At 47.4% G+C, this 18,127-nt stretch overlaps 1 protein-coding gene across 8 annotated transcripts in view; it reads right to left on the bottom strand.

The window, feature by feature from the left end:
- Nucleotides 1–18,127, bottom strand: part of ULK1 (unc-51 like autophagy activating kinase 1) — a 99,796-nt gene that overhangs the window by 17,596 nt on the left and 64,073 nt on the right. For 5 of the 8 annotated variants that reach the window (XM_073313039.1, XM_073313037.1, XM_073313035.1 and 2 more), the window contains 9 exons: nucleotides 16,916–17,004; nucleotides 14,637–14,799; nucleotides 13,295–13,355; nucleotides 11,793–11,882; nucleotides 6,945–7,070; nucleotides 3,262–3,384; nucleotides 3,021–3,172; nucleotides 1,605–1,688; nucleotides 636–898 (listed from right to left, as the gene is read on the bottom strand). In XM_073313039.1, the coding sequence (XP_073169140.1) occupies nucleotides 636–898; nucleotides 1,605–1,688; nucleotides 3,021–3,172; nucleotides 3,262–3,384; nucleotides 6,945–7,070; nucleotides 11,793–11,882; nucleotides 13,295–13,355; nucleotides 14,637–14,799; nucleotides 16,916–17,004 (1,151 nt within the window). The remainder of the gene's footprint in view (nucleotides 1–635; nucleotides 899–1,604; nucleotides 1,689–3,020; nucleotides 3,173–3,261; nucleotides 3,385–6,944; nucleotides 7,071–11,792; nucleotides 11,883–13,294; nucleotides 13,356–14,636; nucleotides 14,800–16,915; nucleotides 17,005–18,127) is intronic. The other 3 variants (XM_073313036.1, XM_073313040.1, XM_073313041.1) reach the window with 3 other exon arrangements.

The raw sequence follows: 18,127 nt of genomic DNA on the forward strand, positions 1-18,127 counted from the left end.
CAGGGGCCTCGGACACTGGGGGCAATTCAACCTCTCCTGTTCTCTGTCTTTGGCTCAGGACCAACGTAGTCTCCTGAAGTCTGAAATGCTCTAGCCTAATCCAACTTCTTGGGCTGAGCATGTTGGTGACGTGTTGTGGCCTATGATAGACAGGAAGGCAGCCTGGAGGATCTGGTGATCCCTTCTCGCCTTAAACTCTGTGAGCTCTCGGATATAAGTGGAGACCAAAGGTAACCATAGCATCCGCTTCACAGGCAGAAATCAGGTATCCCATCTCTACTGCTACCACCCTCAGGATGCCTGCAGGGCAAAACCTTGTGTTACAAGTCCAGCCGCACTGTGGAACTCAGCCCCACACAGAAGCCCACTGCTATGCCTCAGTCCTAATCTGTAGGGATAGGGCAGCTCATTTGCAGGGCCCTCTCAGACCCTTGAACTCACTGCTCAGATGCTGATGCCAAGCGAGATCTGTCCACTAGGAATAGGAGCATTGACTCATTGCACACAGATGACTAAATAGCCCTTGAGGAACAACTAACCAGCCACGGCAAATCCAAACCAGTTTTATCTAAACACAGTTAGTTACTCCAGAATAACCCACCAGACTGAGCTGCAAGACACAGTCCACAGAATACCTTTGTAGGGGAGCCCAAGATAGTTGGCAAGGGACTTCTCTGCATGAATTCAGACAGCTTTGGTGAGGACCTCAGCTGTCGGCAGGGCTGCAAGCCATGAACCTGCAGGGGCTGACTGACCGGAGCGTGGCCAAAGTGAGCAACTAGAGGGTCAGAGTGCTGCTTGGTAATCTTCTGCCTGCAGGAATGCAAGTCTGACAGGTTGGGAGCGCTGTGAAGCCGGCAGCCCATCCCTCGGGAAGAGTGGTCAGGCACTGAGGCACCTAGAGAATCCGAACACCCCCCACCCCACACACACACAGTCATTCTCCGGTTCTAACAATGGGAGCTGGTTTGCTCTCAGGACCTACAGGGAAGCCTTAAGAAAGCAGAGGAGGCAAGTTTGTCCTTGGCACCTACAGATCAAATCCTTCAATACATGGTCAAGTCCAGACTCTGTTCTCAGCAACATGCCACCAAACTTCAGGCCTGATTTAGGCTTTGACCTGTGGGTGCATGAACTCCAGGGGCTCATGAAATGAGGGGGCATCATTGCTCAAGTTCATCTGCTGGGACCCTGCACATTGTCAGAGCTCTCTGGCCCAGCAAATTAGCAAGGAGGGCTTAGGAGAACATGGGGGTAGGGAGGAGGAGGAGGAATCAGGACTTCCACTGGGATTCCACACCGCACAAACCAGTAACTTCCAAGACACAAGCCAGAGTTTCTATCATGTGCAATCCACAAGCACCATTAAAACATGTTAATTTCACGGCCCTGTGGTATAAGGACAGCTGGGAAGCGGCGGGGGAGGAGCCAATGGGTAAGGATTCTCTTCTCATCACAAAGCATTTCCTGTCTGAGCCAAGCATCAGAGAAGGATAATACTGTACCCAAGGCCCTTTGGAGAGCAAATTTCTGTTGTGTCTAGCCCCTTATTCATGTGAGGCAGGCAGAAAGAGAAGAGGAAGATAAACACAATATGGACATACCAGGCATGGGGATCCTGCTTCTCATTTCTGCTCCAGGTGGGGAGAAGAAAACAGTCTGGCCGGGCTGCTCTGGAATTGTTCCAACTTTAAGAGGGACACAATCAAAAGGTTTATACAGTATTAGGTTTTCCCAGACGATGCCACAACCACTTTAGATAAATAAGTTTCACCGCAGACCCATCTGAGCGCAAGACGCACTTACACAGCTACCTCTCCCCTTCTCCTCCCTCAGTGTAGGAATAAAGGACTGAAAAGCTCCAGAGAAAGGAGTTTGAGAGCTTTAGGAAGCTTGATCAGAAGCTCATCATAACAGACTGGGGTCTAATTAGAGAAATCAAATAGGAAAAACATTGGCTCCCCACCTATATGAGTCCTGTAAACATGGGATTGGAGACTTCAGAGATGTAAAGGATCTAGTAAAATCCAAGTCCGTCCCTTTAGCTAGTTCTCCATATCACAACACATGCAGAACAGGGCTAATCTTATCCCCAAATGCCCTGCCCTTGAATTGCTCTGTAGCGTCTGGGTCAGATTGTCTGATACCGAGAAGGCTACCCCTGGGGATTCCACTGACCTTGCCAAAATACTGGCCCCACTGAAGTCAGCAAGAGTTTTGCCATTGATTTGAGTGAGACCAGAATGTCACCCCCTGTTTGTTAATCAGTAACGACACCAAACCCTGATAAGACCGAATGTATAATGATTGGGATGTGGACCCAACTCTCTGAGGTAAAATTCATTTTAACTGAAATCAGCACTGGAAAAGATTCTGGATTCCCAAGACACACAACTGGGGCCAGATTTTCTAAAGAGCTCAAAAGCCAGCAGGTCCCTTTGAGAACAAGGGGGAATCCACCCTCGCCCTCCACAGATAGCAATGGGAGCTGCTGGGTGCTGATGAGTTCTTTTGAAAATCTGGCCCTTCTTTCTTGCGTTTCTCTGCCCTTGCCCCTCATTCGGGACAAGGCTGCTGCAGGACAACAGATCAAACAAGGGCTCAGTGCAGCAGCTGAACATCGGTTCCTTTCATCAGCAGGCCCCAAGCGAAGATCCACTGGTTACTTCACCATGGGAAAGGCTGATGGGCAGGGCCCAAGGAAGCAGTTGAAGCCTTTCATTCCGAACTCGTCTGCCTTGCTTTCAAATGTAACATGAACATTCTGATTTGCATGGAGCCTTTCACCAGAGGACTGCAAGGTGTTTCCCCAAGCACTAAGCAAACCTCATGTCTCATGCAGCAGATGGGTATTATTATCCGCGTATTACAGATGGGAAAATTGAGGTACACACACTTGTCAGGCAAATCAGCGCCAGGACCAGGGATACAACCCAGCAATCCCAACCCGTACTGTAACCATTAGGCCATCTTCCTTTTTTCTAGTGAAATGGGGTGCCCTTACCTGGCTGGCACCTTACCTTGCGGGGATGGTGTGTAAGGCTTAGCACCGCCGAAGGAGAACCGTCTGGGGGATGGCACAGCTCCATGCTCTCCAGAGAAAGGAGGGGAAGCACCGATTTTAGCAAACCCAAGAGGGCTTGTACTGCTTGATCTTCGGACTGTGCCAGACCTTATTGGAAACAGCAATAATGCACAGGTTATTCAAGATGCCACTAAAGAAGGGCAACGAAAACAACATCACCACACATTTGAGCTCACCCAGCTACTTTCCACCAAGCCAAATCTTCATTGTTTATGATTTGTATTGCAGTAGTACCGAGGACCAGGCCCCACTGTGCTATGTGCCATACAAAACACAGAACAAGGAGCTTACAATGTAAGCTGAAAAAAAAGAATACAATTAGCTTAGCTATAAAAGGGAAATCAGGGGGTTCTCATCGTTTTTAGTCTCTCTCTCTCTCTCTCTCTCTCACACACACACACACATATTTACAGCACCCTCTTGGAAGCCAGAGACTCAGATCTTTCATGTTACTAGTTTGTTTTAATAACCATCAAAAACGTCCAGTGATTAGTTATCCTAGTTGTTGCCTATCAATGTTGGGCTGCTGGTTAGAGCAGACTTTTAATTAGATAGCTTCATAGGCACGCGTGGCATTGTACAATAGATGAGCTGTGCCAAATGAGTTACTGCCTCAGAGAGCTTTGAGTCATGTCAGGAATGGGTACAAAGCAACACAGAGTGGTGTGTGGCCAATACAACTGGAATGACTGAGTGCTACACAGGAATTTTTTTAGGCTCAGATTTTCAAGAGAGAGTCCGAGCTACTAACTCCCTTAAGCTCCCTTGAAAAACCTCAGCCTTAAGGAGTAAAAATTACACTTATCTATCCTCCTAAAGTATTCCCCAGATCCTGCAAACAAATAGAAGGGGAAACAGAGTACAGTGGATCCATCAAAACCTTGATCCTTTAAAGAGACAGGAATACTGGTTTTGGTATCTCACTCTATTTTTTTCTTTACAGGAAAAAATAATTACACACACGCGCACGTCAAAGAACAGAATGTCTTTTTACCAGGGTAACCTCCTTCACCAAGATTCCCTTCTGCAGTCATTGGGCATGGCACTCAGACTCCACGAATAACCAAAAAAACCCTTTTCTCACATGGAATCCCTATTTTCACTCTCAGTCATCTCTTGCAAAAAAAAAAAAATTCATTTTCAATCATTTCCAAAAATACGTGGTGGTCGCAAGCCACAGGTGGCTTTTTTGGAAAGGGATCGGTGAGTGATTTGAAAGAACTACTCAACTCAATGCATCATACCGTCATGAATACACACTATACTTTCTCTCCTTTGTAAGATTAAGGTGCAGGTATGCAGGCATATGTAATCTGATGGCATAAAGATTCTACTGGTGTGAATATACACTTTACTCGTGAATGATGAAGCCAAGAGGTCATATCAAATAAATGCCATTACATTCTTTAAGAAACACCATTATATGTTTCATTATGCCACCTGCTTTACAGGAACAATGCCTTAAGTGGAACAAGATTTAAAATATTTACTGGTACTTTCCTGCATGTCATACTGCATATAAAAATACTCTAAAAAAGCTTTTCTGTAAGTGAAGATGTTCCATATTTATAGCTCTGGTATCGTCCAACTGACCTGGCCTTGAAATAAAATTATGGATTACACTCTCCCCCCAAAAAAAATTATTTGTGGCACACAAACATGAAAGAGAAGCCTGGCACAGAGAAAAGATTTTTAGACCCTTCAATGGGATCCAGAAAGCATTTGTACTCCATATGGTTTACTAGGTATCAGATCTCAATAATATCATTGATTCAAGACTGAACGCCGTCTGCCCTGAACTTGCTTCAGCATAACTTTAAAGGGGCTAGTCCATCTTTGGACCATAAAAAGAGAAGAGTTTAAAAATGACAGCGGCTTGAAACTGCGTGGAGACATGGAACATTAGAAGCAGTCCTGTGAGAGAGATGGAATTAGCAAGCAGAGAGCAGGTGAGGTGGCCACAGATAAATGCAAATTACCACATGGTTATCACTACCACATGTCACATCTGGACACAGACAAACTCCGCCCACCAGGTACATACCTTCCAGTCACACTGCCAAATTATCTCATTAACTGATAAAACTTTTAGTCTGTTTGCATCACGTGGTCCTAGGTCATTTGGTAAAATGGTCAAAGTTTGCCCCCCAGATACCTGGCATTCAACTTTCCCTGACTTCTGTGGGAGCTGTGAGCTAGTAGCCGAGAGCCAAATTTGGGTCTAAAACTTTAAAACGTTTGGTCAAATGACTGATAAGGAAGACCAGCCATTATGGTCACTGTCCTTCTAAGTATGCTTGATAAGGTTTTCCCTCTGTTCTTGGAGGATGTGCACTGCACCTGCTGCATGGAGGAAGAAACCAATTTACTGAGCACAAGGCTCCTGGACACAAGGATGCTGCTCTGCATGAGCCTGATAATTTTTAGAAGATACAGTGGGTTTTCTTTAGATTGCAGAGATTATGTTAGTCTCATCATTGCACCCATGCTAAATAAAGCAGCCTAACACAATACTTTAATCCGACTGGTAGGCTATAGTTTGTGAATCTGAACCAGCAATTCCAGGCCCTGGTATCCACATCACAGGTACACTCTATATCTGCAAATTTTCCAGATCCTTGACTTTGCAGACAGCAAGGATTATTAAGGGGGATAGTCAATTCTTTTCTCATGCTTAACTCCCAGCAGCTGCAGCGAGCTCGGCTCCAGGAAATAGGGGGCATCTAAGAGCAGAAAGGCGTTTAGCCAGAATGTAAGAATGTGTTAAAAAAACTGGCACACCATGATCTGTTTGCTGACTCCCGGTTAGGTCAGACTGACCCATCACATCTTAGGTGTTATCAGCCTTTGCAAAACGGGTTGAGGCCTCTCGGCAGACCAGTCTGACAGGAATATCAAACCCCCGCTGAAAGCTAACCCTAATGAATGTAAACATAAAAGAAACTCACCTTGGCAAGAAGTCATACTTCTGCTGAGACTTGGTTCTTTGCTTGCTGCTTACACGCCGCAACTTGTCAATAATTTGAACATATTCCACCTTTGGTACGTGGACTTTCTTTAAGGTCTCGTGCTTCTCGTATGCCTCTCCTTTCAATTCGTTTTTAACTGGGAGTGCCATGGTTAAGCCACAGGACAAGTCTGTAAGACTAGCGTGTGTGTGGCAATCTCAATAGAAAGAAGTCAAGTGCTCCTCAGAGGTGTGATCCATCTATGCAGTACGCAAAGCGTCACTCCCATGGTCCAAGACTAATATCCGGTTCATCCTGATTGGTTCCCCAATGTGCGCTCTACCTCGCAGGCATGAATTGCTCATGCACTAATTGTGTTGCATCATCACATTAACATGGAAGTGTCACATAGGACACATCGTTTTGTGGTGTGACTAAGCGTGTGAACAGATTTTTATAAAAATGAGTTTCAATCATTTTCAGTAGTTTGACCAAAAATGTCTAAGTTTTAGCCATTTGCCAAATAAAAGACCATTTTCCCTTGGATGTTCCATCAGAGAGATTGATCTGACAGTGGGGAAGGGACATACGGTGCCCAACTCCTATTGAAACTTGAGGGGAGCTAAGTAACTAAGTGTGCCTTTGAAAATCTTACACACACACACTCTTACAGCGCTCAGTCACAAATAGATTCTATTACTGGTGTCAAAATGCCACAAACAATGTTAGCACACGGCATGCTGGGCTGCCCACCTACTGCCAGGGAGAGGGCCCGCAGTACAGGAAATTGTGCACAGGGATGGAGATGGATCACACTGTAAAACCTTCTTATGATATAGTCAGTGCAGATCTGGAGGCTCCTGCAAGGAGCAGGAGGTGGCATTACCTCCTGCCAGCACCTTGGCACTTACTGTGGCAAAGCATGTTGAATGGGAGACTGTAGGTTCTGTTCGATCCGCCGGTAGTTGTGGATTTGCGTTGGGACCGGGATGGGGACAGAGTGTTCGTACTTGCTGCTGGAAAACTGGCCTTGCCGGCTGTGGAATTCAAAGAGAAATAAAGACTCTTGTGAGGAGATAGTGTTTAATGACACAATCTAATGTATTAACTTGCTTAAGCGACTGTCTGCAGGGCAGCATCCACCTCGCTCCTCTCCTCAGGTTGCGAGTTTGTATTAGAAGAGCCATTAAAGGAAGGGCCACCGCACACCTCCAAAAACCACTCACCTCTCCTTCCTCAGGGCGATTCCCGCCCACTGATTGTGTTAGAAACATGATGCACCACACCCGCCAGGAAAACTAGACCTCAGCTATTTCAAGCTGCATCCAGCCTACTTTCCAGCAGCCTCAGAACCACAGCCAAGGAGCACATCACTGAACAAAGGCTAAACCGCAGCTGCTTACAAAGGACACTGGCCAAGAGTCACTTGTTGCCCAAAGCTACTTGCGACTCATGCAGCAGCATCGCCAAAGAGACGGCATCTCCACGAGTCTCAGCATTCCTAGGCAGACACACAACCCTGGGAACATGAGCACGTCTGCAAGTGAACCAAGTGTGGGGCGGGCGACCTACTGGAGAGGAAAGTCGCTATACAGTGTGTGCAGAATTCCCATTGAGGTCAAGAGGAGTTGAGTGTTTTAGACTCATCCTGCAAACTACAGATTGCTCTCCAGTTAAGTCTGAATAGGGTACTCAGTTCAGGCTCCAATACTTATCCCCTTCAGCTAGCAGTTTTCTCCATTATTCTTTGCCTGTATACTATACTGCACAAAACGAAGAAAACGCACCCCTGTATGATTAAACTAAGTAGCTTCCTAAAATCCTTTCCCAAATCCTTAGGTCTTCAGGGAATTCCAGGATTAATTGCCATGGCAGTGTCACTCACGGCAGCCAACCCCAAATAGGTAGCTGTTGCACGGCTACAGGAAGATCTTATCAGCGATGGAGGTTCTTGTAATCTTCTCTTGGTCAATCTGGGACACAGAAATCACTGCCCTTAGGAAATCTGGGTTCACCTTGTAGAGGCTACACGGCCAACAGTTCTACTGGTACATAACCCACACCAGAAATGCTTCACACAAGCAGAAGAGGAAACAAGAAAAGTAAAGTAAAGTAAAGAGACTACCACTGCTGTCTTATACAGCTGCCAAAAGAAGTTAAAGACCAAAAAGCACGTTTTTGCAAAGGCCTCCACAGTTGCTGGTGACAATGTTTGGCCATGCCTATATGCTGTAGCTTACTGGCAGATTTCCAGGACATTGTCCATAGCCCATGAAGAAGTCACTCACCACTGGAGCAGCACCAGTGGGCTGAAAAAGACCCTCTCGCACAGCAGGAAGACATAGAAGTGACCCACTTTTCCTCTTTTCCTCCTTAACATCTACCGTTTGCTAATTCTATGCAGTTCTAGTTTCTGTTCTGTATATTCATATTTTCTCCAAACTCCCAGGGATGTCAGCACAAGTGCTCCAGAAACAGCAACTACAGGATCAAGAGCCTGGTTTTCAGGATGCTGAGCACCCACACTTCCCAATCAAGTCTATGTGAACTACTGCTGCTTCGCACCTCAGAATAATCAGGCTAGGAATGTCCCATAAGCTCAGCCCCACAACAACAAGCTAGTGCGTGTGCATGCAAAAGGAGTGGGGAAAAACCAGGAATGATGATGTAGATTTAAGGTCCAGGCTATTGAAGCGTTTGTCAGCAGAACAGCGACACTTTGGTAAGGGGAATTTACAGGACACATCATACGGATGGATACACGGGTGCAATAAGATATAAATTGAACGGTGATTTGGCTGAGATATCTGGGAGCTAACGTAGAGCCGTCTGTGGGGGCAACAGCTGAAGTTTTAAGGGATAAAGGATTGACTCTTCACCTTGCAGGTTGCCTGACTGACTGAACTTCTAACCCAGGCCTGCATCTTTCAAAGAAGAGAAGTTACTGAGTCAAAGAGTGGCCTCATATAAGAGCTACTGTATATCAAGTCCCACTACGGGCCAACCTTCCATACTGCATGTATGCTGTAAACGAGGAGGTCAAATTTAGATGACATGCAGGGAACTTACCAATTGATTCAGACAACAAATAGCTGGTAACTAAACCTGAACCTAGTACGTATTAGACATTGGAAATATCTGGAGGTCTTTCAAACCACAGCGGTCCAGAAGTTCTCAGAGCCCAACAGATCAAGAAGGAAAGAGAGTTCAGCTAATTAGTTGTAACTAAAAGTGCTCGGAGAGAGTGGCATTAAACCCATCAATCTGAGACACAGCAAAAGTAGTACATAGACACAATTTTATGAGACATCTTCAATGGGGAAGTGATTGAAAAAAAGCCTAGCAGTTAATATGGGTTAATCCTGGTCAGGTGACATTCTAGTTAACATTCAGGAGCGTAGTTCCAGAAAGCACACTGACATCTGGAGGCAAACACTTCTCTACCAGCCAATCTCAAACAGCCTTTGCTATCTGTCCCATTTGGGCTGCCTCCAGCGCTGCAGGGAGGGGCGGGAGAGGGAGGTAAAATGCTGATTGCAAGACAAAAGGTACAAACAAAGGGAGAGCTCCAGCCTGCTAAGAAGTGGTGCCAAAGGGAGAGTGAAAAGCCAGTGTTGCCTCCTGCTGCCAATGGCATGCAGTGAAGCGCTGAAGGCCTGAGCGACATCACGCAGTCAAAGGGCAGCAGAGCCCATGCTCAAGTACGGTGAAGACACCTTGCTGGGACCAGCTCAGAAGCACCCGCAGGGTGGCTGAGGTCCCCACATACTCCGTTTTGTTGGGGTGGAGTGGTGGGTCCAGTCCTACATTACCGTGGTCTCTTCCCCTTCCTGGAAGGGTAGATAGTTTCTCTTTGGGGTCTCTGTAGACGCAGGGTTTGAGGTCCGTTCCACACAGGCTACTGGGAATGAGTGAGTGGGAGTGGGGTAGTGGCACGCTAGACCCTCATGTAACTAGCAGTGATTTTCCACCTTCCACGCCAATGGGACGCAGGCATCCTGATTTGGTGGAGAGAGGGCATGGTGAAAAGCGAGCTAGCATTTGCAATGACCTTCCGTGCGTTTCCACCCACCGCTCTTTAGGACAAGCCCGAATCCTCTAATGAACACTGATCCCATGGCTGTACACGAATCAGTTAAAGAACAAGCTGTTAAAAAGCTTAGCAGGTGACGGCATGAGAAGCCTCATGCAGTTAAACTCTGAGCCGTGGTACGTGCCAGCCAATTAGTCCGATCATGTCAGCAAGGCTTTGAGCTCTATTTCTTCCCTATGTTTATATGGGTTTAAGCAATGGCACGTAATTATGGGCTCTCTCTGGGTGAGGAGTGTTTTCACAACGCAAGGCTGGGACTTCTTTAGCATTTTAAGTTTTTTCAGGGTGAATTTCCCCACTTGTAAGTGGTGCCCGGTCGACAGGTTAAGACACGCAAGTCCTCCCTGTTATTCAGAGAGCAGAGGCAGTGCAAGCTTTCTTATGCCAATGGACCACCTTGAAGGGTGGGAGTCAATCAAATCAGTCTCCATGTGCATTCAATCTTTACGAGCAAATAGAGACAAGGAGAGTCACTGGTGGAGCTGGATTTCGGTGTGTGGCCAGCTGGACTGTAAACTCATTTCACATGGGCCGTTGTCAGCACTGGCCTAGCTAGATTTGAACCTGTGACCAAAAGGAGGAAGGTTCTTGACCACTGCTGTTCCCGTCAGCCGAGCCAGTTATACCAATACCCACGACAGTTCATCACTACAAACCAAACAGCTCTATCTGGCAGCAGGACCGACCCGTCTCAGGTATGGAGCAGAGAGCTGCTTGGGGTCTTACGCAGACTCAAAATATCTGAGCTGGCCGAACCACCTCCTTCGACAGCAGGAACAAATGGGGAGACAACCTTCCCACAGATTCAGCCGCCTACCCACCAGACCAGCCACTCACAGCCGCAGTACTATTGTGGCCTCAGAAGATAAGAAACTCCATCTCGCAGCCTCTTCGCAGCAAGGCGGCTATATCTGTGGTGGGTTCCAGCACTGCAGTGAGCAGCGAGGTCCTTTCCCCTAGTTAAATACAATGTTCTTTCTTTCCTGCTCCACAAAGACAAACAAAAATCGCTCCCAAATAAGCCTCACAGACACGTGATGCAAGCGAGGAGCCGCCCTACGAAAAACATGGTGGTATTGGAAAAGCCCCAGCCAAAGCAGTGCCTTTGGGCTCCTGTGACGGTCGCCACTGTGGCTGGCACACTGGGGATTGAACTTGGACTCTGCAGTGCTAAAAGTGAGAGTGGCTACAGCTTGAGCTAAAGAGCCAAGTTCTCTAGCTGTAACACTCGTATTCTCCGTGGACTGGGCACAGAGGGGGACTCCACCAATGGGTTGCACTCAGCTCAGTCTCACGTCTGTGTAGTATTAGTAAAGTTCTGGATGGGGGCTGAGGGCGCTCCCTGGTCTCCAGAGCACAGGGGGTTAACTCCAGCTCAGATTCCTTCTCCCTTTGCCTTTCTTGGGGGGAGGGAATGCCTTTGAGGAGTTCAGGCTCCACATCCAGGACTGGGCTGAGCCTGAAGCTGCTGAGTTTTTCTGGTTAGTTTTTTTTATTGTAGCTGCTGCCCTTTGACTCGAGGACTCAAGGCCAAGCCTCACTGTGAGGTTCTGACCCCACCCCCAAATTGACATTGGTGGAAAGACACCTTGATTTCAGCAGGAGTTAGATCAAGACCTAAAACTTGTTTTTTTGGGGTGAACAATCTCACCAGCTTCCCTCTTACCCTGCCGGGCTGGGAGAAGTGCTGTACGGGGGCGAAGGGGATGGGGTCCTTGCCTGGCTCTCCACTCCGGCTGAAGTCACCAGAGAACTCCTGGAAAGGGAGAGAGAGAGTTCTGTTAGAGCCCAGGGGGCAACAGCACTTCCCCGCTCCTTACCGCTCCCCCCAGCTTTGCCCCCCAAGGCTTCGTGTCCTTTTCACATGTGTCGGAATGTAAGTTAACTGTGCCCCGGCACACGCTGTGGGAAGCAATCCATTCCCCTCTCCTCTCCTTTGCCCTTGCCAGGGGGCCTCAATGGGGGTGTACATGTAATTTCTGCCCTGTTTAAAAGGGCCTCAGTGTAAATGAGAATCAGGTCCTCAGAGTTTTTTGGTTTTTTTTTTAAAGAGGAATTGGAGGCTAGTTTTAACCACTCTTCCTTGTCCCTCAGCTCTGTCCCAAGAAACCCAATGGAACGGCAACTCAATTATCAGGAAGGCTGTGAATTTGGCTGAGAGTAGGCTGAGGTTAGATTAAATCAATAATAGAAAGATAGTAACAGCAGCATCTGCTCCAAACCCACTGCACTATTCATCAGTCTAGTAATAAATTGTCAGCCTTTATCCCTTGTGCAGCTCCTTTCATACAAGGATCTCAAAAGGCTTTGCAAAGGTGTACGGTTACCAACCCCCCACCATTTTACAGCTGATATAACCGAGCCATCAGGAGGTAAAGACTTGCTCACGGTCATGCAGTGAGTCAGTGGCAAAGTCTAGAAGCCAACACAGGTCTCCCGATTCCCAGGCCCGCGGAGTGGATAGGACACAACACCCCCTCCTCAAGACAAGGCTGAGGGACTGTGGACAAGTCACCCTCAGTTTTCTTAGGACAGACTTTTCTCTCCCTCCCCAGTTTCTCTAGAAAAAAAATGCTCCCTGGCAGAGGGGTACAGAAGGGAAGAGTCGGAGTTCTTCCTATTACTGACCTCATCGTAAAGTCTAGTCCTGCCGCAAGTCTGCAGCAAGGCTCTGCATACGGGCAGGAGAAAAGGGCTTGGGAACTTTGCCTGGCAGATGGAAAAGCGGCTAGCCAGCAAGCTGGGCTGGGTTCCAACCCAAATCTCTTCCAGTGAATGCTGGCATACTGCTGGGAATGGAATCAGAGAGCATTGCAGTTCCCCGGTGTCCCTGCTTTCTCTCTACGAGTCACTAAATTTCCCCATCCCAAAGGCCTAGAAAATTGTAAAGGTTTCTCTATGCTAAAAATACAGCCCATGTCTGGGGGGCCCATTACAATACATCTCCAGGCTGCTGTATAGGCAGGACCTTAAGGAGACTCTATGGTGCAAACAGGAAGCAATTTGCAACTAGGTCACTGAGAGAGTCATCTCTGAAGCAAAGAGAGGGCCTCATATAGAGTTAAGTGAGCAAAATCCCTTCTCCATCCCCTCAAGCCCAGCAGCGTTTAATGCAGTGTCCGTGCCAGAGGCTAACCATTCTAATTCTTAAGAGGCTAACGCTCTTACTCGCTGTACATCAGGCTGTCCTGGACGGGTTTCCCTCCTGCTGCCTCAGCAGTTAGATCACCTGTGTGTCAAGAAAGTGAAGAAATGGATTAGGTTTGGGTCATGTCCTTAAAAGCTTTTATATGTTCAGAGTGACTGATTTTAATCTCCTGCTTCTCCAAGACCAGGGGGAACGTGGATCCTAAGCAGCCTTTAAGATCTCTGTTTCGCTGAACCAGTGCAGCCAGCAGCTGGTTTCATTCTGATCCCCACGGCCTCAGGCTTTGACGGATTTGGTTTGAAAGGAGGTATTTTTGGAAAGGGGCAGAGACTTGACAGAGATGTTTCGGAGCATAGACACGCGTCCCTTGTTGCAAGCCGTTAGCTGCTTTGCAAATGCAGTGGCATGTTTTGCACGTAGGGCTCAAACACATCTATGCCCCATGTGGCAAGATTCCAATCTGACCCCGTGAGGTGGCAGCTGGATACACAGAAGAGCTCACCCCTGCCAAATGCTCAAAATGCTGGAAATGTGAACAGTGTCAGACGTTAGTACCCGGCTCCCACTGCTGTTACTGGGGAGAGTAAAAGCAACGCTGAGTTCTTCTCTCACACTCTAATTACACGCACCGACACACACTGCAGAGCCCATTCTCCCTTCCAAGCCTACAGGAAAGTTCAAATGTTTGCAAGAGAGATGAGGAAGGGAGGGCCTCATCCCCAGTTCAGCAAAGCACCATAAGCACATGCTTAACTGGAAGAATGTTCTTCAGTGCTCTGCTGAACAGGCACAGACTTAAGCACATGCCTAGGTGCATTGCTGAATGGGGGTCCTCTTCTTTGTGTACATGTGTTTATATGAACACACTTACTGCTACATACAGGGGGGAGGCATAGCTCAGTGGTTTGAGCATTGGCCCACTAAACCCAGGCTTCTGAGTTCAAACCCTGAGGGGGCCATTTAGCGATCTGGGGCAAAAATTGGGTATTGGTCCTGCTTTGAGCAGGGGGTTGGACTAGATGACCTCCTGAGGTGTCTTCCAATCCTGAGGTTCTATGATCTATGTAAGCCTACATTGCTTCTCCCCCACTGGGGTTTTCAGTTCTTATGCTCAATTCAGGTCCATGTCCTGAAAGATTCCTTATTCTCAAATCCTTTCTTTGAAGCTATTTAGTTACAGAATGTACTACAATGCAATCACCGTGCCAGATGTTTCCTCAGTCTGGGAAACCAAAACATTCCCACTTTACAGTCAAAACGCACAGATCTATCAGTGTTTTGGCTTTCCAGAAGCGGTCTTCAGTGTACAAACAGCCTCACTTCTGCACGGTCTCTAAACACACTACAAACAGCGTGCCTTACTTGCGAACTGTGCTGGGACCATAACAAAGTCGTCAGTGTCACAGGAGGAATTCTTGCTGCTGCTTTCAGCGGAGTCCTTAGACCCATGCAGAAAACCAGGGGAATCCTGGGCAGGAGACACCAGAGCCTTCTCCCGCAGCTGCTGCATCTCTCCTATGGACTGCTTGAAGCAAAGAAAACAAACACGGAGTTTAATACAGCTATGCATCATTCTGCTAGATTCTCTAAATTAAATTGTGCAAAGCCAGAGCCAAAATTCTGCTGATAAACGGGGGCTGCCAACTCGCCACAAACAGATGCTTCCTTTACTGAGTGCAAAAGAACCGTATCTTTCAAAGCTAAACCCAAGTCAGAACAATGCCTCTTTTGATCACCAAAACATGGCCCTGGTACATCAAATGCACCCCAGATAAGAATAGTTTCTCCGAGGTAGGCACCACGCTTTGCTTAGACTTTCCTGATGGATAGACCACCAGCTCACCACAGAAGGAATACAAGGAGAACTAGGAAGAGATGGGAAGGGAGGGGGGTTAGTTTTGTTGCTGGCACGCGGCTGCTATCCACTCACTCCACGGCAGTAGCTGGATTTTGGGTACGTTTACAGAACGTAGGGTCATCAGCGAGGCACTGACCTGTGCAAATATATTTCACTGGGGCTGGGACGCAATAAGTGGGGAGTGAAGCCTGGGGAGCAGGGCTTGTGGGAATCAAGAGCAGCTCAGAGTGGTCAGTCAATACCAAATGGTCCTTTCAGTGGCAGGACAGGCTCCAGGGAGAGCTGCATTATACCTTCCCCTCAGCCAGAAGGGACGAGTGCCACGACATCGACACTTTAAGGATGGGAATGGGGAAACGTGAGTGGTTCAGAAGGATCCCTTCTGCCATCCCTTAGGCAGGAAGCATATCGACCATGTCTGCTATATAGGCCTTAGCCATTCCTCAACCAAGTGCTGTTTGGGGCTGGGAGAGATCTCCAAGGGGTTGAATTAAAGCAACTTTCATTTGGGTCCCTAGAGCAAGGTCAGTATATGAAACCTCTTGCTAACTCAGTGGCTTGACAGGGAGTTTGTACCTCTCATGTGCTGCTCAAGCCAGAGAGCAGGCTAGGCGTTCTTGATGCTCAGGGACAGGAGAGACGGCCACAATGTTCTCTAATCAAGTGTGACGTGAGTGCTAGAGATCTCACGACCTAGGCCAGCCCCTCCTCTCCAGAGAAGAGAGATGATAATTGCAGGAGGAAGAGAAATGAACAAAACTCTTGCCCCCAGTGACCCAACTCGGTGAAGTCCAAAGGATATGAAGAGCAAAGAGCCCCTCTTCCAGATCACCCTGAACATCAGAGCTCCTGGGTTAGCTTAGGGCAGGGGTTCCAACCTTTCCCATACCAGGAATGCGCACCCCACCCACCCCCAGACTCTCTTCTCCTCAGAACCTCGTAACACCTACTCACGACACCGCTTGAGGCGTGTAACCTGCAAATTCAGAGCCCCTGGTCTAGGGACATTAGGAAGAACAAAATGCCTAATAGGAAAGCAATCTTGCAAAGGAGGAACAAGAAAATTCATAACCATTTCCCTCTTCCCTTATCCCCATCACATCAATATTCCTCTGCACAAAGAAGTTCAAAAGGCAACTTTCACCGACAGTCTCTGAAATCCACTCGGTGAGCTGGGGGGATGTCACTTTGCTGGCAGGTTAACATTCAGCCCTTCAGAGGAAAGTTTTAGTGGTTAAGTAATGAAGGGGGACAGACGTCCGTTCAGATCCACTCTCCTAAGCCTACCACACTGTGGCAGGTCTGGGCCTGAGCAGACAGCTTTGGCGAACGTGCGTCTGGGCAGGTTCACCTTGCAAAAGAAGGTGGATTGTGCTGTCAAACTTGGCTCGAGGGCAGAGAGCTGGCAGCCAGCGTTAGATGCTGAATTAATGACTTGTTCTGGTTCTTAGGAGTCTTACAGCTCTACTGACACCAGCTGGTGTCATTAATGCAAGCCTCGCTCACTGCAGGCTCTTTGCATAATAGATAAAGACAAACTGAAGCACTCCTTGTGGAGACAGAAAGTCACTTTAGGACCCCAACCCACATCATACTGCATAGGAGCTTGCAACAGGCACAGCCTGAATTACTAAGGTATTACAATCTTCAGCAACTTCAGACAGTGACAGCAAAGGACCTATTTCAAATGATCCAACAAGATGGCGAAGCAGAAAGGGACAGCAGCCAAGGCACCATCAGGAATGTTAACAACCCCCCCCAGATATCTGTGGGTTGTACTTACAGGAGGTGAGGCCAGGTGGGAAGTGGAAGAGCTGCTGGAGGAACTACCAGAGCCTGAGCTTGGATAAGAAGGCATTGGCACAGAAGCAGCTGGGAACAGAAAGAAATCATTAAACGTTCTGACCGGCCAACAATGCAATGATTAAAAAGGATTTTCTAGTCTTCTTTCCCATCAGGTTTATCTCATATACCAGTTGGTGCCATTTAATGGAGGGAAAACCAACATTTGGTCCAGTTTAAATGAGAAAAAACTTGCCTCCCCCACACGGCCATTTGACATCTGTTATCTTTATTATGGTACTCCTGCAGGACACATGGCCACCTTAGCTGTGAATGTGCTTACTGGTCAGCTCTAAGGCAGCCCATTCCCAGTAACCTGGGAGATGTTTTGGTATTTTAATGGTTTACGTGGATCCAGAAGATAGTCATTTCACTTCTCTTCTCTCCTACCTGCATTGTCAGAAAATTACAGCCTTGCCTTAGTTTTATTAACCCACAGGATTGGGCATACTTACTCCATGTACACGGTATAGAGCAGGGGTAGTCAACAGGCAGACCGTGGGTCAAATCCATACCACCAGACACTTTTGAATGGACCCCAAAATCTTTTTATTTACTTATTATCATCATTACTGTTATGGTTTTTTAAAATTATTTTCTCTGGAGTCTGGACCTTGACTATACCTTGACTAAGAAATCTGGACCTTGATAAAAAATAATTGACTATCCCGATAGGGTAATTATGAAGAGGAAAGCTTTCTTCTCCATGTAAAACTGCTTCATGGTGAACAATGTTAAAATATTACAATGAAAGGCTTATGTTTATTTTAACAGCCAGGTAACTACATGGAGATACATTCATTTCTTTAACCCTTAGGGCAATGTTCAGTGATGGTGTGTGTGCATGGGTGGTAGGGGAAGAGATGGTCTACTGGCAAGAAGAGCTGGGATCCTTTGGGCTCTTGACAGGGCAGAAATTAAAACTGTTCCCATCATACAAGTCTCCTTTTATTCTGGCCTGCCTGTGGACCTTGCCTTACACTTCCCCTGCCCCAGCTTATACCAGTAAAAAGTGGCTCCATGATCACAGGCTGGGAGTGAGGATCAGAGTGAGGGAGCAAGAGCTGAAGGAGGTGTCCCAAGAGAAGGTAGGAGGGCTTCCTCAGTAGCCAGAGATAAAGGGAGGATACTACAAAGAAAGCAGAATCATTGA

This window comes from Lepidochelys kempii, chromosome 15 (genome assembly GCF_965140265.1).
Source record: "Lepidochelys kempii isolate rLepKem1 chromosome 15, rLepKem1.hap2, whole genome shotgun sequence".
NCBI lineage: Eukaryota > Metazoa > Chordata > Testudines > Cheloniidae > Lepidochelys > Lepidochelys kempii.